The 23,126-nt window shown below is 47.6% G+C and overlaps 1 protein-coding gene across 1 annotated transcript in view; it reads left to right on the top strand.

Moving 5' to 3' along the window:
- LOC144605317 (ras-related protein Rab-44-like) overlaps positions 1 to 23,126 on the top strand; it is a 61,070-nt gene that overhangs the window by 26,605 nt on the left and 11,339 nt on the right. Inside the window, 3 exon segments of the mRNA XM_078420439.1 lie at positions 4,064 to 4,121; positions 19,549 to 19,733; positions 22,398 to 22,587. Coding sequence (XP_078276565.1) covers positions 4,064 to 4,121; positions 19,549 to 19,733; positions 22,398 to 22,587 — 433 coding nt within the window.

Here is a 23,126-nt window from a genome sequence, read left to right as displayed (position 1 = left end):
AGGAGGCTCGGGATCAACTGGTGATCCTCCAGGAGGAGAAAGAAAAGTAAGCCTTAGTGGATCCCCCTTCTACCCTCACACTCAAAACCCACTGCACACTGTTAAACGTGCTACCCTTTACACGCACCACCTGTACTGTACACTCTCTGCATCCTACATATTCCATGTACACACGCCACCATCTATCCTATACCCTTTTGCACGCAAAGTGAACACTTTATACGGAACCTCCACAGTGTGTAACCTAGTACAGACACCGTGAAATGTGTTCCCTGCTTGCACGTTGAGTGCACATTGCACTTGTCCCACATCGATCCAGTAAACATCTCACAGTCACTGTACATGCTACACAATGCATAACCACTTTACTGACAAACACACCGTACGCATTCTGTACACATACCCCACACATAATATACACTGTTAGCACAACTTACAGACACGTCACACAGACTGCACGCACTCCGAATACTAAGCACACACACCACCAACTGGACAACAGGTGCACAGCTGTTCTGTACAGATTGCACATCTCCCCCGCATACTCACAAACGCACATACTGCATGTTCTACGCACCTGTATACACATTGCAAACTTTGCCCAATTCTCATAACTCTGGCTGACTGTACAAACACATTGTTCACTGGCACATTCAGTCTTGGTCTAATGCATAGAGTAAACACAGTTTCAAAGCCATGGGAGTTCCAGATTCAGGGAGGATTCAGAACCTGGCAGCTGAGGAAATCCAATAATCACTACAACATCTCTCTGAATCTGTCTCTCTCGCTCTTACTCTCTTTATCTTTCTCTTTATCTTTCTCTCCCTCTCCCTCTCCCTCTCCCTCTCCCTCTCCCTCTCTCACATTATTGCCAATGTTTTCCCTTTGCCTAAGACAGACACAAAAAGCTGGAGTAACTCAGTGGGTCAGGCAGCATCTCTGCCTGAGGGTCTCGACCCGAAAAGCCTCCTATTCCTTTTCTCCAGAGATGCTGCCTGACCCGCTGAGCTACTCCAGCATTTTGTGTCTATCTTCGGTGAAAAGCAGCATCTGCACTTCCTTCCTACACATTCTCCCTGTGTCTGATTGATATCTAACTTTTATTACAGAGGCGATGATCAACAGTCTGGCATTGGAAGAGCAGATTCTGATGAAGTTGCCCTGCAGGTAATGAGGCAGGAAAAGGTGGGGGTTTCAGTCACAGCTCATGTACGTCTTGGTAAATGTCCAATAAATATCCCCACACACACAGTGTGGACTCACACAGTATCACATAGTTCAGCCTGTGGGCAGCGACTGATGGCTAGTGATTGAATCACAGTTGAGGTGGGCTTGTTAGCCCCTCTTGCACTGGTTGTAAAGATGGTGAGTAGTGAGGAGGAGGCTGCAAACAGATGTTGATAGGTTAAGTGGCAAACCTGTTGGATAATAACAGGTGCTATCGTAGTGTTTAAGAAGCATTTAGACAGGTACATGGATGAGGTAAAGTCCAAACAAAGATAGCCCAAGGGTCTCGAATGATGTAGATTGCAGCTCAGAACTTCTCTCCAGTTATTGATAGGATGGTTCAGTTGCCTGATAACAGCTGGGAAGAAACTGTCCCCGAATCTGGAAGTGTGCGTCTTAGCCTGATGGGAGAGGGGAGAAGAGGGAGTGCGACTCAATGGACTCCAATTAACCTACACACCTGCTCGTCTTTTGGAATGTGGGAGGAAACCAGAGCTCCTGGAGAAAACCCACGAGGTCACTGGGAGAACATACAAACTCCGTACAGACAGCACCTGCAGTCAGGATCAAACCCGAGTCTCTGGAGCTGTAGGGAAGCAACTCTACCACTGCTCCACTATGCCACCTGTACAAGTTCCTGGGAAAAGTGGTACATCAGATCAAAAGCTGGGTTGGGGGTAGAAGGTAAAGAATAATTGTCAATGGGGATATGAGTGACTGACAAACTAAGTGTATTGGGCTGTCAGTACCAGGTTCCATGCTATTAGATCGATGATATTTAACAAGCAATGAATTGAGAGCTGGGAAGTTAAAGCTATTGACAGTTTGACTAGCTTGGATATGATGGGCTGAATGGCCCCCTCCTGTACCAGAAGAGTGTTTAATTGCCATATTGTGACAATGAAACAGAACAATGAATTTCGTACTTACAGCAGCATAACAGGTCTGTAAACACTGTTTCAAGAAAAAAACATAATAAAACATCAATATTGTTGATTAGTACAGGGGTCAGGGGTTATGGGGTGAAGTTGGAAGGGTTGAGAGGGAAAGATTGATCAGCAATGATTGAATGCAGAGTAGACTTGATGGGCCGAATGGCCTAATTCTTCTCCTATGACTTATGAACATAAAACAAACAAAAAAAGTTCAAAAGTTAAAAAAAACAATATGAATGCCTTTTTGAGACAGTGTCTACTAGAGGTGTCATAAATGGTAGGGATTTATTCACAAAATGCTGGAGTAACTCAGCGGGTCAGGCAGCATCTCAGGAGAGAAGGAATGGGTGACGTTTCGGGTCGAGACCCTTCTTCAATGGTAGGGAGGTCAGTGCTCGTGATGGACTGGGAAGTGTTCACCACTTTTTGTAATCTTGGGTCCTGGGCAACTGATTTTCCGATGCAGGCCGCGATGCAACCAATCAATATTCTCTCTACTGCTTACCTGAGAAGTACAAGAGAGTATTTGTCCACTTACCAAATCTCCTCAATCTTGTAAGGGCATACAGGCATAGAGAGGCTTTCTTTATGATTGCATCAATGTGCTGGATCCATTAATGTCTACCATGCTGCCATGAATTGATTAGTCCTTGCATGTCCCCCTCCTCCAGTTACAGGCGGAGCTCGTGTCCCTGCGCAGTAAACAGGACGAGACCAGCACTGAGAACCAGCAGCTCGAACTGACCAACCAGGAGATGAAGACACAATTGGAGGGGATCCAACAAGAGCTGCAGGAGGCTCGGGATCAACTGGTGATCCTCCAGGAGGAGAAAGAAAAGTAAGCCTTAGTGGGTCTCCCTTCTACCCTCACACTCAAAACACACTGCGCACTGTTAAACGTGCTACCCTTTACATGCACAACCTGTACTGTACACTCTCTGCATCCTACATATTCCATGTACACACGCCACCTTCTATCCTATACCCTTTTGCACGCAAAGTGAACACTTTATACGGAACCTCCACAGTGTGTAACCTAGTACAGACACCGTGAAATGTGTTCCCTGCTTGCACGTTGAGTGCACATTGCACTTGTCCCACATCGATCCAGTAAACATCTCACAGTCACTGTACACGCTACACAATGCATAACCACTTTACTGACAAACACACCGTATGCATTCTGTACACATACCCCACACATAATATACACTGTTAGCACAACTTACAGACACGTCACACAGACTGCACGCACTCCGAATACTAAGCACACACACCACCAACTGGACCACAGGTGCACAGCTGTTCTGTACAGATTGCACATCTCCCCCGCATACTCACAAACGCACATACTGCATGTTCTCCGCACCTGTATACACATTGCAAACTTTGCCCAATTCTCATAACTCTGGCTGACTGTACAAACACATTGTTCACTGGCACATTCAGTCTTGGTCTAATGCATGGAGTAAACACAGTTTCAAAGCCATGGGAGTTCCAGATTCAGGGAGGATTCAGAATCTGGCAGCTGAGGAAATCCAACAATCACTACGACATCTCTCTGAATCTGTCTCTCTCGCTCTTACTCTCTTTCTCTTTCTCTTTCTCTTTCTCTTTCTCTTTCTCTCCCTCTCCCTCTCCCTCTCCCTCTCTCACACCATTGCCAATGTTTTCCCTTTGCCTAAGACAGACACAAAAAGCTGGAGTAACTCAGTGGGTCAGGCAGCATCTCTGCCTGAGGGTCTCGACCCGAAACGTCTCCTATTCCTTTTCTCCAGAGATGCTGCCTGACCCGCTGAGCTACTCCAGCATTTTGTGTCTATCTTCGGTGTAAAGCAGCATCTGCACTTCCTTCCTACACATTCTCCCTGTGTCTGATTGATATCTAACTTTTATTACAGAGGCGAGGATCAACAGTCTGGCATTGGAAGAGCAGATTCTGATGAAGTTGCCCTGCAGGTAATGAGGCAGGAAAAGGGGGGGTTTCAATCACAGCTTATGTATGTCTTGGTAAATGTCCAATATATATCCCCACACACACAGTGTGGACTCACACATTATCACATAGTTCAGCCTGTGGGCAGCGACTGATGGCTAGTGATTGAATCACAGTTGAGTTGGGCTTGTTAGCCCCTCTTGCACTGGTTGTAAAGATGGTGAGTAGTGAGGAGGAGGCTGCAAACAGATGTTGATAGGTTAAGTGGCAAACCTGTTGGATAATAACAGGTGCTATCGTAGTGTTTAAGAAGCATTTAGACAGGTACATGGATGAGGTTTGGAGGGATATGGGCCAAACACAGGTAGATGGGGCCTGTGGGTTGTCATGGGCAAGTTGGGCCGAATGGCCTGTTTCCATGCTGTATGACTCTATGACTCTAATAACAATTGCTGGAGGATCTCAGTGGTTCAGGCAACATCCGTGGAGGCAGAGAGATGGTTAGCATTACAGGTTGAGAGTCTACATCGCGACCCAAAACACTGACCATTCCTCAGTCTCCACGGATGCTGATCGACCTGCCGAGTTCCCCCAGCGGTTTGTTATTTTCCTTCAGATTCCGGCCTCTACCGTCTCCTGTGCCTCTAAAGCTTTTGTAAATGTGGAATAATGGGAAATTGTCCATTTTGGCAGGACAACTAATAAAGAGGAAATCTATCGAAATGGTGAGAGATTCAGGATTCTGAGATGTAGAGGGGTCTAGATTCTTGATACATATTCATAAAAAACAGTACGCAGGTACAATTTATCAGGAAAGCATATTCATCTCAATTTGTCAATGCCGATCAAGATTCTATCTGATAGTGTAAGAAAATAACTGCAGATGCTGGTACAAATCGAAGGTATTTATTCATAAAATGCTGGAGTAACTCAGCAGGTCAGGCAGCATCTCAGGAGAGAAGGAATGGGTGACGTTTCGGGTTCAGTCTGAAGAAGGGTCTCGACCCGAAACGTCACCCATTCCTTCTCTCCTGAGATGCTGCCTGACCTGCTGAGTTATTCCAGCATTTTGTGAATAAGATTCTATCTGAGTTCATCCAATTTACCTGCATTGGCCCACAACCCTCTGAACTTTTCCTATTGCAATTGTACCTGATCCTACAGCTTCCTCTGGCAGCTCGTTCCACATATTCACCACCCTCTGTATTAAACAGCTTACAGAACGGGCAACATGGTGGTGAAGCGGTAGAGTTGCTGCCTTACAGCACCAGTGACACGGGTTTCTGTCTCTGAGATTTCCTTTCCTCTTGTGGTGAATGAGTGGCGAATATAATGGGATAGCTATGTAGGTAATCCAGGAATACTGACCTTCCCATTTATTGCCGCATGTATTCAGGCATTGTCTGAAGTGGACAACTTCCAGATGGAGGAGATCAAGGGAAACTATTCTTCCCTATCTCTCTCCAAAGTCACGTGAGATTCCAAGAAGGATTCTCGATGCTGAGAGTGGGAATTTGAAGTGTGAGTGGAAAAGAAAGTCAATGGTTCAATAGTGTAGGCTATTGCCAGGTGTGCCGAGGTTCAGTGAAAAACATTTGTTGCATGCTAACCAGTCAATGGAAAGGCAATACATGATTACAATCAAATCACCCATTGTGTATAGATGATATACCCCCTCCTCCAGTTACAGGCGGAGCTCGAATCCCTGCGCAGTAAACAGGACGAGACCAGCACTGAGAACCAGGAGCTGCATCTCACCAACCAGGAGCTGGAAGCACGGCTGGAGGGGATCCAACAGGAGCTGCAGGAGGCTCGGGATCGGCTGGTGATCCCCCAGGAGGATGCAGCTCGCCAAGAGGAGGGGGATGGGTGAGCGATTCTGACACATGGTGCCATTGCATGCCAGATTTGCCCAATCCCGCTGTTCCCAGCACTCAGAGCCTTCTCGTCCATTAACACAAGGCATTCCGAGCCCCGAGTTATTCTTTGCTTCCCTTTATCTCATGGGTATTCCATATCCCTACAGTGAAAGCCAAGTCCACAAAAAGTGGGTGTGCTTTGGAAGGGCTCTGGCTGGGAGAACAGTGGACCTGTTGTGAAGCCTGGCGTTGGCAGATTTTTTCAACCAGTACCCGTCATTATGGGCCGAAGGGTCTCTTTCCGCATTGTAAATTTGCAAAAGATCTCTTATTCCTCCAGATGAAGAGCCCAAGTTTTCCCTTTAGACTTTCAGAGAAACAGCGTGGAAACCTGCCCTTCAGCCCACCGAGTCCTCACCGACCAACTACCATCCCGTACACTAGCACCATCCTACGCACTGGGGACAACTTACAATTTACAAAAGCCAATTAACCTACAAATCGGCACGTTATTGGAGTGTGGGAGGAAGCCGGAGCACCTGGGGAAAACCCACATGGTCACAGGAATTATCTACAAACTCTGTACAGACAACACCCGTAGTCAGGATCGAACCCGGGTCTCTGGCGCTGTAAGGCAGCAACTCTACTGCTGCGCCGCTGTGCCGCCCCTAAGTTGTGTACTCATATTCCTCATTGTCAGAGCAGGAAGCATCGGAGAAACTCAGGTCAGGCAGCATCTACGAGGGGAAGAGAACAGAGTTGAGGTTTAAGGTCAAGGACCGTTCGTTGGAAGGGAAAGTCTCTGCACCCGTTCCTCCCACAACCCCTCTCTGCAACTTAAAACATGCTCCTTTTCTCACCTTTCCTCCTCAGGAAGAAGAAATGGCCTAAAATGTTGAATCAGTTTCTCCCCTCCCATTGTTTCTGCCTGCTCCTGACCCACTGAAATCATTTCCACCTACCTCGACTCCATCCTATCCCCCCCAGGTCCAATCCCGGCCGACCGATGTCCAAGACACCTCCCACGCCCTTCGTCTCTTCAATGACTTCCGTTTTACAGGCCCTCATTCCGTCATCTTTACTATGGGCATTCAGTCACTCCACAACTCCACCCCCCACCAGGAAGGTCTTAAAGCCCTCCATTTCTATTGCGATCGCAGAACCAACCAATTTCCCGCTACGAACACTCTCCTCATCCTAGTGGAGCTGGTCCTCACTCTCAACAATTTCTCCTTCGACTCCTCCCAGGTCTCTCACTCTATAGAAGGGTCTCGACCTGAAACATCATCTATTCCTTTTCTCCAGAGATGCTGCCTGACCCGCTGAGTTACGCCAGCATTTTGTGTCTCTCCCTACATATGCTGCTTGACCTGCTGAGTAACCCCAGCACCTTTGTTTCAGATTTCCAGCATCTGCAGATTTTTGGTCCCATTAGCCTTAGGGGTGAACCTCTGCCCTCTGTGGCCTCCACATCCCTCTGTGGGGCTGTGCACTCTCTACCCATGTGGACACCCTCCTCAGAGTAACGTTGTCCTCCCGCTGTGACCTCTGCTCCACAGACTCAAGAGAACTCGCTCCATCCGACGCCGTGGTGCTCCCAATATGTCAACAGCCAAACCGGACGCCCTGGGAGATGACCCCCACCTGAGGGTCGAAGGTCATGAAGTGACCCTGGGAACAGGCAGAGACGCTGACCACGAGGAAACAGCAGCGGCCTCAGGAGGAGAGGGAGCGGCAGAGAGAATCAAAGAGGTAGCTGGGATCAGACCCCTTCATGGCTAGAAGGCCACATACTGTAGGAACCGGCTCCCGCAGTGTTGGCCCACAGAGAGAATCGGGGCAGATCACAGACCAGAGAGACCGGTCCCCCCCCGACATTAACAGAATTGTCATCATTGAGATCAAGGCTGTTAGATTACTGGTGGAAGATGGTTGGCATTGGGTGGCAAGTTCAGAGAGGTCAAGAACTGAGGGACAGAGAGAAACTAAGGTTAAAAGAAAATAAGAGAGAGAGAGAGTAAGTCACACCAGGAGAGGGAGAAAGAGAGCGATAGGAAAGACCATGATCAAGGGAGATTATATAAAATGGCAGAGTCCGATGGGGAAGTGAGTCTGATAGCGTGTGATACTTGGTGGTTTATCATCTGTGTGTTCCCCCTCCTCCAGTTACAGGCGGAGCTCGTGTCCCTGCGCAATAAACAGGACGAGACCAGCACTGAGAACCAGCAGCTGCATCTCACCATCCAGGAGCTGGAAGCACGGCTGGAGGGCATCCAACAGGAGCTGCAGGAGGGTCGGGATCGGCTGGTGATCCTCCAGGAGGCCAGAGATGGGTAGGAGACCCCATATGTGCCCTGCAAGTGGTTTACACATGATGCTCACTGCACAAGCATCCTGCATGTCATGCATCACACCTGCACACTTGCTTATCTCTTGCACGCTGTTCACAATTCATAACCAGCCATCTATCCATCCAGCATGTGCATTGAATATTGTTATCCATCCAGCATGTACACTGAACATTGTTATCCATCTAGCATGTGCATTGAACATTGTTATCCATCCAGCATGTGCACTGAACATTGTGCGTACACGTTGTCCTTCCCCTCAAGGAACATAGAACATAGAAAAGGAACAGGCCCTTCGGTCCACAATCTCTGTGATAAACATGATGTCAAGTTAAACTAACCACCTCTGCCTGCACGTGACCCCATCCCTCCATTCCCTGCATGTCCATTTGCCTATCTAAAAGCTTCTTAAATGCCATTGTCTTATCTATCTCCTGGTTGCACATTCCAGGCACTCAAAACTCTTTATGTAAAAACATGTCCCACCCATTTCCTTTAAACTGTGCTGGTCTTATTTTAAATCCCTGCCCTCTAGTCTTTGACATTTCCACCTTGGGTTCTGATTGTCTACCCTATCTATGCCTCTCATCATTTTATACACATGCATCAGAAATCAGCGATTCCCTTAGCCTGGGAATCGGGAAGGACTGGAGATTTTGGGAACGAGTGTCTGTGGATCGATGAGCTTTAACCATTAACCTTTCTCCATGTTCTTGGTTTGGAAACTGTCCCCTTGTCAGTTTAAGCCACAGAGTCTCATGCATCATGGAATTAGGCTATTTGGCCCATCGTGTTCATGCACCTATCCTTATTAATTCCATCTTCCAGCATTTGGTCAAACTCCTATGTCAAGACAATTCAATGCTTCTCCAGACACTTCTAAACCCTGAGCACCTCAGGTTCAACCACTCTCTCTCTCTCTCTCTCTCTGGCAGTGCATTCCAGGTACACGCCGCTGTCTGGGTAAAAAATGGGCCCCCTCAGATCCCGTTTAAAACTCTTCCCCTTGCTGTGTCTTCTAGTTTTATCCACCGCTGATATGGGGAGAGGTTTCTTGTAGTCTTCACTAATGACACATAGTTTTATACAGCCCAATCTTGTCCCTATAAATACAGCCCAGTCTCTCCTATAAATGAAACACTTAATCCCAGGCAACATCCTGGTGAATCTCCTCTGCATCCTCTCCAGTGCCATCACATCCTTCCTCTGGTGTGGTGACCAGAACTGCCTGCAGTGCTCCAGCTGAGGTTTATCTAAAATTGGAGTATAACCTCCCTGCTCTCGTTTTCAGTGCCCCTAGTAATGAATGCCACCATCCCATAAGTTTTCCTAACCACAGTACCTTCGAAGAATCTTTGGACTAAAGTCTTTGATTTTATTCCAGAGCGTTGGACCGGGCTGCCGGCAGTGGAGGGCAGCTTTCTGAGGAAGGTGTTCTGCAGGTAATCGGGGCTGGGAATGTGAAGAGACAAAGGGAAGTCAGTCTTTCACTCAGCATCTGATGAGTTCTGGCTCACTGAGGTTAGACGTACAGTTAGCAAACTTGGACATGGGACTACTAGGGACCGAGTTGTATTGATTGTGGATAGGAAATTCACAAACCGCCAAGGGCAGCATGTGTGCATATAATATGTGCACACACACCAGGACTCTGGGATGTCACAAAGTGGAGTAGGGTGGCAGCAAAGTTTCTATCATCTTTAGTATAAAATTAAGGTGCATTAATCATCCTCAATGAGCTGGTTCTGTCCAAGAGAATTCCATAGCCGTTGACACGTGAAATGTTACGTAAGTGTGGACAAGCCCTCGCCCCAGACAGTGTAAGGCTAGAGTTATCCAGGTCCTCATCTTTCACCCCACCAGCCTCCGCATCCAACAATCATGCTCTTGCATTTTCGTCAGCTACACCGTGATCCCACCACCAGTCACATCTCCCCCTCCTCACCCATTTCTGCTTCCGGCAGAGAAATTCTCTCCATGACTCCCAAGGTTTGCTTCGTACTTCTGACAAGACCGGACTTTTCAGAGACTTGGAATTTGCAAGATAACGCCGGAGCATGGTGGCATTCTGCGTGCTACCCCAGAAAAGGACCAATTGTACTCGAGTATAGTGCGATATGCACATAGCGCCTAGAACAAGCTTTTGCTGTATCTCGGCACATATGGGAATAATAAACTAAGCTAAACTAAACTCAACTTGAAAAAGATGCTGACTGATCCATTTTGTTCCTCCAGCAGTTTGCTCTTTTCTCAGGATTTCAGCATTTGCAGTTTTAGTGTCTCCAATCAGTGAGACCATGATTTGCTCTTTATAGACAATAGACAATAGGTGCAGGAGGAGGCCATTCGTGTAATTGTTACACGTACACAGCGGCAAGCTGCCACGGGTGGTCTTGTGCTCTCTGGAGAGTTTGCAGAAGTGGAAGGTCACGTGAAGCAAAACATACTGAATTGCTTGAGGTGCCTCACAATGATCTCAGCCTGATCCCTGTTGCTGGACTAGGAAAATTGGTCGGGAGCAGAAAAACTGGATTGAGCCACCAGGGATCATTTTGTGATTAGATTCTGTGTGGTCCGGATGAGTGGGAGTGCTACGGTGCAGTTGAGAGACAGACAGCGAGATTTGGGGAGGAACACAGTTGGTTCATGAGACATTTTATGGGAAGGTTTAAGTTGGTGATTGGATGTGTTCCTCCCCTCCAGTTACAGGCGGAGCTCGAGTCCCTGCGCAATAAACAGGGCGAGACCAGCACTGAGAACCAGGAGCTGCAACTCACCAACCAGGAGCTGGAAGCACGGCTGGTGGGGATCCAACAGGAGCTGCAGGAGGCTGGGGATCGGCTGGTGATCCTCCAGGAGGAAGCAGCTCACCGAGAGGAGAGAGAAGGGTATGAAGGTTATACACATTATGATAACTCTGCATATTGTGCGCACTCAAAACATAGGTGCCCACAGCTCAATATTGGCCACACTCTCACATTCACCTTGCAAACAGCCCACACGAGAAATTCACACACACTCTCTGAATGTCATGTGCACTCTCTGCACACAGACTGCATACTCTGTACTCACTCTGTACAGCGTGCTCTGTCCACTGTCTGTGAACTCTCTGTACACACAGTTCCCATGCACTGTACTCACATGCTCCACACACACCGTCACACAGTTAGCATTAAGAGTTCCTACCTGGTGACTGAGCCCAATGATGGTACATAAATCTGCACTGCTCTTCCTGCACACTCTGCATGTTTTATACGCAGTGTACGCTCTATGCATGTTGTATACAGCTGCTGCAATAAAACGTTCACTCTGCGCGTGTTAAGCACATTCTTTGCATGTTATAAATAATCTGGCACTTTGTCTTCTCTTTCGGGACACTTTCACCACCCTCCACACACACACTCCCATGCACCACCCTCCACACACACACCTTCACCACACAAGCACTGTGCACATGCAGTGCATTCAGAAAGTATTCAGACCCCTTCACCTTTTCCACATTTCGCTAAGTTGCAGCCTTATTTCTTTTTAATTACATTGCAAACATTTCTGAACGCCTGTTTTCACTTTTTTTTATTATGGGGTGTTGTGCGTAGATTGATGATTTAAAAAAAAAGAATTTCATCCATTTTAAAATAAGGCTGTAACGTAGCAAAATGTGGAAAAAGTGAAGCGGTCTGAATACTTTCTGAATGCACTGTATTCTGCACTCACTTCTCCCTCTCTCTAGTGTAAGAAAATAACTGCAGATGCTGGTGCAAATGGAAGGTATTTATTTCACAAAATGCTGGAGTAACTCAGCAGGTCAGGCAGCATCTCAGGGGAGAAGGAATGGGTGACTTTTCGGGTCGAGACCCTTCTTCAGAACTCCCTTCTCCCTCTCTCTACGCACACTGCCCGTAATTTTGATTGTCTTCCTACTCTCTGTAGTGTACTGACATTTATACACCTCACCACCTCTCTCTTCACACAGCGCGCTCTATGCCAGGCACAAGAAGAATGCAACATGTCATGCCAGCGATAATGTTTCTCGGTCACTTTGTCTGAAGCTCTTGCTGTCTGCCTGATACTTTATTTGTGTCACAGGGCGTTGGAGCAGCCCCCAGGCAGCGAGGGGGAGCTTTGTCATGAAGATATTCTGCAGGTAATCAGGGATGGATATCGCAAGGAAATGTGGGGGGGCTGGGGGACGACGACGGGGGGGGGGGGGGGGGAATTTACCCCCATTTCTGGGCGATGGTCAGCAAAGGGTACCCTCGTCTCATTACTGGCTCGGACGGTATGCTGGATCTGCCGGGGATAGTGAGATATTAACTGTGAAAATGTGAAATAGAAACATAGAAACTTAGAAAATAGTTGCAGGAGTAGGCCATTCGGCCCTTCGAGTCAGCACCGCCCTTCAGTATGATCAGGGCTGATCATCCAAAATCAGTACCCCATTCCTGCTTTCTCCCCATATCCCTTGATTCCGTTAGCCCCAAGAGCTATATCTAACACTCCCTTGAAAACATCCAGTGAATTGGACTCCACTGCCTTCTGTGGCAGAGAATTCCGCAGATTCACAACTCTGGGTGACAAAGGTTTTCCTCTGGTTCCTGGTTCTTGACTCCCCAACATCGGGAACATTTTTCCTGCATCCAGCCTGTCCGATCCCTTAAAGAATTTTATATGTTTCTATAAAATCCCCCCTTATCCTTCTAAATTCCAATGAACAGAAGTAGAGATTGAGTTGCATATTGAGAGAAAGGGAACTGGATATGTATGCAATCTGAGAGGATTTGCACCTGACTACTGACTGGACACTGCCCCTCGATGTGTGTTCCTCCTCCTCCAGTTACAGGCGGAGCTCGAGTCCCTGCACAGTAAACAGGACGAGACCAGTACTGAGAACCAGCAGCTGCATCTCACCAACCAGGAGCTGGAAGCACGGCTGGAGGGGATCCAACAGGAGCTGCAGGAGGCTCGGGATCGGCTGGTGATCCTCCAGGAGGAAGCAGCTCACCGAGACGAGGGAGAAGGGTGAGTGATTTTCAGGAAGAGCTGTGATACGTGACGCGTTTAATCCCACTTTTTCCCAATCCCAGCTCCTCTTTCCAGGATCACCAGATGCGTTATTCACTGCATTGCCCTTCACTCTGTCTGGCTCCCAACAGCATGGGGCAGAGGTTTCACCTGATGGGAAGTTTGTGGTCCTGTATCTTCTCCCAATAGATTCATGTAGTGACTGAGGTCGTTGATCCAGCACCTGAAGTGCAATCGTCCATCTCTGCCTCAGAAGACAGTGGAGGCCAATTCTCTGAATGCATTCAAGAGAGAACTAGATAGAGCTCTTAGGGATAGCGGAGTCAGGAGGTATGGGGAGAAGGCAGGAACGGGATACTGATTGAGAATGATCAGCCATGATCACATTGAATAGCGGTGCTGGCTCGAAGGGCCGAATGGCCTACTCCTGCACCTATTGTCTATTGTCTATTTATTAGACATGGCTTCATCCAAGAAGCTCTGAGACTTGACTTATTCTTAACTTCCCTTATCACACTGCTGTTCCATTTATAGAGAAAGCCATGTCCACATTTATCTAATCATCTTTTTTTATTTCCGTTTCCTTCCTGTCACTCCCATTACAACTGTACCAGGCTCTAATGGGCCCAAATTCCTCCCATTATGATTTCTCGTCGTTTTATGATTTGATTGATCTACCTTCTACTTTATTTTTCTTTATTTACCTTCATCCCAACCCTTTGCACCTGTCCTAGTCTGCAGGGAGAGCACTATAGAGAGAACTCAACAAGTACTTCCCTTGAGCTCTGCACTGTTTCACATCGGATAGACACAAAGCGCTGGAGTAACTCAGCGTGTCAGGCAGCATCTCTGGAGAGAAGGAATAGGTGGCGTTTCGGCTCGAGATCATTCTTCAGACCGGGTTGAACAGGCATATAATGGGCTGAAGGAGATTAGTTTAACTTGGCATTATTTAGTACAGACTTTGGGCCAAAGGGCCTATTCCTTTGCAGTACTTTTGTATGTTCTTTGACTCTTTAACCTAAGAGAAAGATGAAGTCAGCAGCCAAGACGACACTAAATGGAGGATGATGTGAGAAATATTGAGGGATTGAGAATAGAAAAGTAGCTGATTTAATGCTGGCATTCAGAAAGTGCTGGGTGTGAAAGGAGCAGAGAGAGTAAATGGTTTCCAGAGGAGTCCACATCCCAGTGAATGAAAATAAAAAATTCTGCTATGGTTAATTGAAAAAAAATGTAATCCACAATCTTATGAAGGGTCTTCACTGTGAAATATTAACAACATTTCGCTCTGCATGGGTACCGACTGACTTTCCACATTTTCTGCTTTAATTTCCACTTCTGAATGGACCTTTTAGCTATGTTGTCTTCATATCCCCTCTCAGGACAGAGCTCCCTATATCCATAGTGAACACCCTCCCACCCAGTAGCTCCTTCACTGCCTGTGAAACTCAGAGTGACCCTGTACCTACTCTGTAACCTCCGCTCCACAGACTCCAGAGAACCCGCTCCATCCGACGTCGTGTTGCCCGCGATACGTCGGGCAAACCGGACGCCCCTGGAGAGGACCCCCACCTGAGGGTCGAAGGTCAGGAAGTGACCCTGAGAACAGATGGGGACCGAGACCGCGAGGAAACAGCAGCAGCCTCAGCAGGAGATGGAGCGACAGAAACAACTAAAGAGGTATTTAGGCCTGGGGGGGGGGGGGTTAGACCCCTCCATCGTTAGAGCAGCAGGAAGGCCTTGTCCTGCAGGAACTGGCTCCCCCAGTAATCTCCCCACAGAGAGACTTAATTCAACTCACAGACCAGAGAGCAGGAGCCCCAGACATGCTTGGAACCATTCAGGCTGTCACCTGATTCATGTCTACAGTATGCAGGGCTCTACCTTCACCAGAAGACTTTACCTTCAAGTCAAAGAGTAACGCGGGAGGACCAACTGAAAAAGTGGCCAAAAGTCAGAGGAATACGAGGACAAAACAGGACATAGATAGGATGTAGAAGGTGGTGGTACAAGGATTCTTCACTGGTTGGAAGTTTGCAGTCAGTGGTGTACCACAGGGATCAGTGCTGAGACTTTCATAGATTCGGATATATATTAAAGACTTGGACCTGAAGGTAATGATCTAATGAAGAAACCTGCAGATAACAGAGGTTGTTGTGGTTGGAGGTAGCAAAGAAGGCTGTCCAAGGCTTGGCCATGATGTAGATGAGCAGAAGGATTGAGCAAAGGATTGGCAGATGGACTTTAATCTTGTCATATTGTGGTGATGCATCCTGGAAGTTTTCAATACAGCTAGGACATAGACAGTAAATCGTAGTACAGAGGTTCTAGTGGAGACTCACTGGGATGTTACTTGGATTGCTACTTAATGATGCTCAAAGTGTCAGGAGATTCTCCAAGCGAAGGATTTACTGAGGGAGATGATGTGATCAGGGGAAGCTGTGATTGGAGACTATGGAGTCTGGGATTGTGAGATAGATGAAGACAGAGAGAGAAAGAGAGAGAGAGGGAGCGAGAGAGAAAGAGAGATGGAAAGAGAGAGGTGGAAAGAGAGAGGAGGAAAGAGACAGAATGAAAGGGATGGAAAAGGCGGGGAGAGAGAGACTGAAAGACAGAGGTGGAAAAAGAATGACTGAAAGAGAGAGACGGAAAGAGATGCAGAGAGGTGCGGAAAGAGGTGAAAAGAGAGGTGGAAAGAGAGATGGAAAGAAAGAGATAGAGCGAGAGAGAGAGAGAGAGAGAGACAGACAGGGAATATTGGATAATGATGAGGATTAGGGAGGGAGAGAGGTACAGAGTGATGAATCTGAATCAATTTCCGTGCTGACTTGCCTTTGACCCTCTGTGTGTTCCCTCTCCTCCAGTTGCAGGTGGAGCTCGTGTCCCTGCGCAGTAAACTGGACGAGACCAGCACTGAGAACCAGGAGATCAAGCTGACCAACCAGGAGCTGAAGGCACAATTGGAGGGGATCCAACAGGAGCTGCAGGAGGCTCGGGATCGGCTGGTGATCCTCCAGGAGGAAGCAGCTCACCGAGAGGAGAGAGAAGGGTGAGTGATTCCCAGCATGTGTTGTACAACACGGAGCATCTGACCATCTTTGCCCTTCCCAGTGTCCTCCATGAGCCCATGGGCTTGCTGTTCACTGTCCCACGTTCAGAACTAAAGATGAAAGTCCTTAATCTTCTCCCTTCAGTTTCACACAAGAAATTGCAGAGGGTTGTAGATGTAGCCTAGCCCATCACACAGAATAGACTTCCCACCTTTGACTCCATCTACAACTCACGAAGTCTCGGAAAAACAGAGGCTTCTGAATGGTCCCACCATAAGCCAGGATACTGTCCAATTCACCTCTTTCTCAGTGAGAACATTGGACTTTGTCTATGGAACTGATGCACTACAATGCTGACTCCTATTTCTGCACTCTGTATCTCCCCCTTTGCTCTATCTATTGCATTTGAGTTTGACTTCCTTATGTGGTGTATCTGATCTGTTTAGATAACATGCAACAATAAAACTTTTCACTGTACCTCGGTACTTGCGACAATAATAAACTTAAACCCAAACCTGATAGCCTTCTAGCTCTTCTGTCTTTATTGAATTCCTGGTTTAATCTAACAATATTTTGGAAGTAGAAGCTTAACCCTGACCCCCAAACATCCATCCGATGGAACAAGGTTGTTGGAAGACGGATGGTACAGTTGTCCCGTACCAAAGGCAGGCATTTCCTGAGCTCAACTCTTAACTACCATTTATCATTACTGTCTGCTCCAGAAGATCACTGGCCAGTTGCAGGAATGAAGTGCTGGAGCCACAATGGCTACATGGACATGGTCCCTGCACCTGCCTGCAGAGTCGGAGAACCTCTGCCCATGCCGCAAAGAACATAGAACAGTACAGCACAAGAACAGGCCCTTCGGCCCACACTGTTTGTGCTGAACATGATGCCTCGTTACACTGATGTCATCTGCCTGTAGATGATCCATATCCCTCTGTTCCCAGCACTTCCAAGTGCCAATCTAAAAGCCCCTTAAACGCCACTACCGTATCTACCTCCACCACCCACCCCTGGCAATGCGTTCCAGGACCCCACCATTCTCTGTGTAAAATACTTGCCCAGCACATCTCCATTAGACTTTCCCCCTCTCATATAGCCCTTATAGCTACGCTCTCTAGTGTTGGGCATCTCCACTCTGGGAAAAAGTTTCTGACTCTCTACCCTGACTATGCCTCTCATAATTTTATATACTTCTATCAAGCCTTCCTTCAACCTTCGATGTTCCAGAGAAAACTATCCAAGTCTATCCAACCTTTCGTGGCAGCTGAAACGCTCTAATCCAGGCAGCATCCTGGTAAACCCAAAACCTCCTCTGAATTGAAACATCCTACCAAGAACTAGAGAGCAGTCCTGAGCTACTATCTACCTCCTTGGAGACCCTCAGACTATCTTTAATCAGACTTTACTGGACATTATCTTGCACTAAACGTTATCCCATTTATTATGTATCTGTATGCTGTGGATGGCTTGATTGTAATCATGCATTGCCTTTCCACTGTCTGGGTAGCAAGTAACAAAAGCTTTTCACTGTGCCTGGTACACATGACAATAAATTAAACTAAACTCCACTAAAGCTGAACCCACTCCAAAGCCTCCACAACTTTCCTGCAATGGGGTGACCAGAACTACACGTTAGTTGGCGTTGTGCCCAAAAATGAGGGAAGGAATTTCCTCTCCTCAGCCCGTGAAACTCAGGCACCTTCCCCAAGTGTCGTGTGACAGGCTGCAGGTATCACCAGTTTTAGCCGAGAAATGCCACCCAAATACTATAAGAACCACAAGCTTCAGAGCCTCAAGCAAAGTGGCCTTGAGCTGGGACTGTGGCTGGGCACTGCAGTGGATCCTCGGTGAAGTAGTCTCCAGCTGCCTCGTTGTCCTCTCCAGTACAACTGCTTCTTCCTTGGGCATTTACCTCTGGAAATGTTCTAATCCATTTACAAGACTTTCTGTGCATTAATATTTCGCCGCGGCAAGTAGCCTCCCAGTGAATCCGTTCTCTGCCCTCTCTCTAGTCTCCATGCCCCCTCTGTAGGACTGAGCTCCCTTCATCCATGCGATCACCCTCCCCAGCCAGTAGCTCCCACTCTACTGGAGAACATAGGATAATGATGTCCTCCCTCTGTGACCTCTGCTCCGCAGACTCCAGAGAACCTGCTCCATCCGGCGCCGCGGCCCCCGCGACCCTTCAAACAAACCGGGCACTCTTGGAGACGAAGGTCAGGAAGTGGCCCTGGGAGAAGGTGGAGACGGAGCACACGAGGAAACAGCAGCGGTCTCATCAAGCGACAGCACAGCGGAGACGGTGAAAGAGGTAACTGTGACCGGGGTTCAGATCCGTCCATGGTTAGAGCAGCAGGAAGGCCACATCCCCCTCCCGCATTGCCCCCACAGGGAGACTCCAGTCAGCTTCCAAATACACTCCGAGCCGCTCAAAACCAGAGTCCGGTTGTTACCTGGTTCATGCCTTTGGTTGGTTTGGGCTGCACCTTGAATGAAGGGTCATGGTGGAAACGACTGCGAGAATGGTAGAAACCAGGCTGTCAAATGTCTCTGGGCATTCCCAGAGCGATGGTTGGGAAGTCATTGAGGGATATAGGGAGATGCGGGAAATTCACCTGCAGCATTCCAGATCTCCACGTGGCTGCTATGACTGGAGTCTGATGATTGTGGGATGGTGAGATAGATAGATGGAGTGAGAGGATGAGTAAGAGAGGGAGATAGACAGAGTGAGGCTGGCGATGGTGGATGAGCGGAGTGGGCTGATGGGCGATGGACCGGGGTGTTGCCTCCAGTGCCCCCGGGATAGGTCGGGCGAGGAGAGGGACGCCGGTTTGTGGGCCGAGCTAGTAGAAGGTGATGGAGGAGGCCATGCAGCAGCCTGGGGCTTACCCGGGCTTGTCTGGATCGGGGGCACCCCATACATCCAGTACATGGACCAGACTTTGGATTTTTTTTCTTTTTATAAATGGGGCCAAAATAAGGTTTCATTTAGAGATATGGCGACTGTGCATGTATGAAATATGCAAAAAGAATTTCACTGTGAAGTGCGTACATGACAACAAAGAACCATTGAACCATTGAGAAGTGAGAGATACAGAGTGAAATCCATTTTCAAGGTGACTTGCCCTATGACACAGTCCCTCCGCGTGTTCCCTCCTCCAGTTACAGGCGGAGCTCGAATCCCTACGCAGTAAACAGGACGAGACCAGCACTGAGAACCAGGCGTTCACGTTGATCAACCAGGAGCTTGAAGCACGGCTGGTGGGGATCCAACAGGAGCTGCAGGAGGCTCGGGATCAGCTGGTGATCCTCCAGGAGGAAGCAGCTCACCGAGACAAGGGGGAAGGGTGAGTGATAGTGTACCTGTCCCTCGTTCCTATCCCACATACTGCACACTCACCTGTCCCTCGTTCCTATCCCACATACTGCACACTCACCTGGTCCAAAGTCCAGACCCCATGCACTGTGCTGGGTTAATGCTGAAGCCATGTCTAATGCATTGGAAACTCCATTCCTTACTTTGGGGCAGGGTTCGAACCTGACCTCAGGAGCTGTCTGTGTGGAGTTTACATGTTCTCGCTGTGACCATGTGGATTTCCTCCGGGTGCTCCGGTTTCCTCTCACATCCCAAAGACGTACAGGTTTGTAAGTTAACTGGCTTCAGTAAAAATGTAAATTGTCCCTAGTGTGTAGGATAGTGTTAGTGTATGGGATCGCTGGTGGGTGGGGACTTGGTAACTTGACTCCAGTAAATTGCTCCTAGTGTATTGGGACTGAATGAGAACGTGGAATAACATAGAATTAGTGTGAATGGTGATCGATGGTCGGCCTGGACTTGGTGGGAAGATGGACTTATTTCTATGCTGTATCTCTAAACCAAACCCGATAGCCTTCCCACTCTCCATACTCCACACACCATGACACCGCACACAAATCCCACTCAAGGCACAGGCATCCTGTGGACTACAGAGATACTCCATGCTGTATGCACACTGTGCAGCTTTTTACTTTTACGCTGGAAGTGCATGTCATGGCCAGGCCAACATTTATAGTCAGCGCTATCTCCCATGGGACAGGGTCATGAGAGCCATCTTCTTGAACCACCATAGTCCTTCTGCTGAAGGTTCTCCCGAATGCTTTTGATGTAAGAGTCAAGGGTCGAGTGTGTTTTATTGTCATATGTCCCGAGATCCCAAGAAAGAAGGAGAATACAAAAAGTAACGTGACGTCACCCAGTCCAGGTACTGACTTCCCCACCATCTCTTCAGAGTCTGAAGAAGGGTCTCGACCCGAAACGTCACCCATTCCCTCTCTCCTAGAAGCTGCCTGACCTGCTGAGTTACTCCAGCATTTTGTGATACCTTCGATTTGTACCAGCGTCTGCAGTTATTTTCCTACACAACTCCCCACCATCTAAGGGATCAATAGGAGACTCTGACTCAAAAAGGCAGCTGGCATCTTCAAGGACCCACGGCACCGTAGCCAGGCTCTTATTTCACTCCTGTAATCAGGAAGAAGCTCTAACTTCAGGGACAGCTTTGTCCCCATAGCCATCAGGCTCATGAACACCATAAACGGCAAGTAACACCTTCCATCACAGTGAGGAATGTGGGGAGCCGCTGTGGTGGATGTTTATGTTCATTTTTATTTAATGTGGCTGTGTGTCTTGTTGCATTTCACTTAGTATGGCTGCATGGTAACTCAAATGTCACTGGTACATGTGACAATAAACTGACCTTGAAATCTTGACCTTGAAACTGTATTGATCGCATTAAGGACTTTGGGCTTTTTTGTACTAATATTGAGATATTTTTTTAATTTATTGAACTTTTTTGGTTTATTGTGAGTTTGCAGGCCTGTTATGCTGCTGCAAATAAGAATTTCATTATTCCATTTTTGGCACTTATGACAATTAAACATTCTTGACTCTTGACTAGTGGCATTTAAGAGGCTTTTAGATAAGCACATTGATTTGCAGGGAATGGGGGGTCATGGATCACGCGCAGGCAGAGGGATTAGTTTAACTGGCATCATGTTCGGTACAGACACTGTGGACTGAAGGGCTGTCGTCGCCGATCAATTGGACTCTGACAACTTGCTTTTGTTTTCTGGACACACTTTATTTACCTGCACAAGGAGAGCAGCACAGTCTCAGTTACTGTACTATGAAAGTAGAAGTATCAGCTTTTATACTGATTTTGATCAATTTAAATCTTGCGCACTCTCTAATTCCTTATCACCAATAACCAAACATTCTTAAAAGCACTAATATATAATAAAAACTACATGCTATTCAATCCTCTTAATCTTTACATTTAATCTTAGTAAAGATAACTCGAGGACCTTGTGCTGTACAGTTATAGGCAGCTGTATGTCAAAGGATATCTATCCGGAACCTTGTGCTGCATGTCAAAGGATACTGAAAGGTCTTTGTGCTGAACAGCTATCTTAACCTTTGTCATACTACAGATTCCACAGGGCCTGTTCCTATGCTGCATTATTCTATGCTGCATTATTCTATGCTTTATGATACACAAATTGACAAACACATTGTTATCCAGGGGATAGACACAAAACGTTGGAGTAACTCAGCAGATCAGGCTACATCTCTGGAGAACATGAATAGCTGACGGTTTGGGTCGAGACCCTTCTTCCAACTGATCCAGGAGCATTGCCTGTATTATCAGTACATCAGTTTATTTACATTCACCGTGTTATCATTCATTATGCTGTGAAACCAATACATTCCATGTACTAAACATCAAAAACCTCTTTCAACAATATGCCCAGCAAGAAGGTGGGGTCACTTTTCCATTAAGACAGTCAAGGATGTCAGGGTTCCTTCCCTGAAGGATATAAATGAATCGGGTGGGTTCTTTTCTCCAACCCAACAGCATTGTGGTCACTGTTAGTGGGGCAAGTGTTTTACTTCTCAATAATTCTGTAGCTTCCTTTGGTATTGCAGGCAGGCTAATGATGTTCTCTCTCTCTCTGTAATGTCCGCTCCACAGACTCCAGAGAACTTACACCATCCGACGCCGTGTCACCCGCGACACATCGAGAAAACCGGGCACCCCTGGAGACGACCCCCGCCTGAAGGTCGAAGGTCAGGGCGTGACCCTGGGGACGGGTGACGACGGAGACGACGAGGAAACAGCAGCAGCTTCAGCAGGAGACAGAGCAGAAGAGAGAACGAATAAGGTAGCTGGGGCTGAGGATCAGATCCTTCCACAGTTAGACCAGCCTCACCCAGTGAGAAGAGGCTCCTCCTCGCCAACTCTAGAGATAACACTAGGTGGGAAAACCAGGTGAAGCCAGGAACAAGGGCCGTGTTGGTTTGTGGTTGGGAGGACTTGAGACTAAGAAAGGAGGTGCGGGGGAATTTCTTTAGTCAGAGGGTGGTGAATCTGTGGAACTCATTGCCACAGATGGCTGTGGAGACCAAGTCAATGGATATTTTAAGGCAGACTGACATATTCTTGATTAGGAAGGGTGTCAGGGGTTATGGGGAGAAGGCAAGAGAATGGGGATGAGGGAAAGATAGATCAGCCATGACTTGACGGGGTGAATGGCCTAATTCTGTTCCTCGAACTTATGAACTCTAGCGACAGAATGCCATTGAGTTACAGCGACAGGTCAGGCATCAGCAGGATGTTCCCTGCGATGAGCACTTTAGTTAACGGAGACTTTCATCAGTTGTCATTGGAGATGAGGAGTCAAGAGGGAACATGATAGAGGAA

Source organism: Rhinoraja longicauda, chromosome 24 (assembly GCF_053455715.1).
Source record: "Rhinoraja longicauda isolate Sanriku21f chromosome 24, sRhiLon1.1, whole genome shotgun sequence".
NCBI classification, from domain to species: Eukaryota; Metazoa; Chordata; class Chondrichthyes; order Rajiformes; family Arhynchobatidae; genus Rhinoraja; species Rhinoraja longicauda.
The sequence above is the reverse complement of the archived record's forward strand: the minus strand, read 5'-3'. Positions and strand labels throughout refer to the sequence as shown.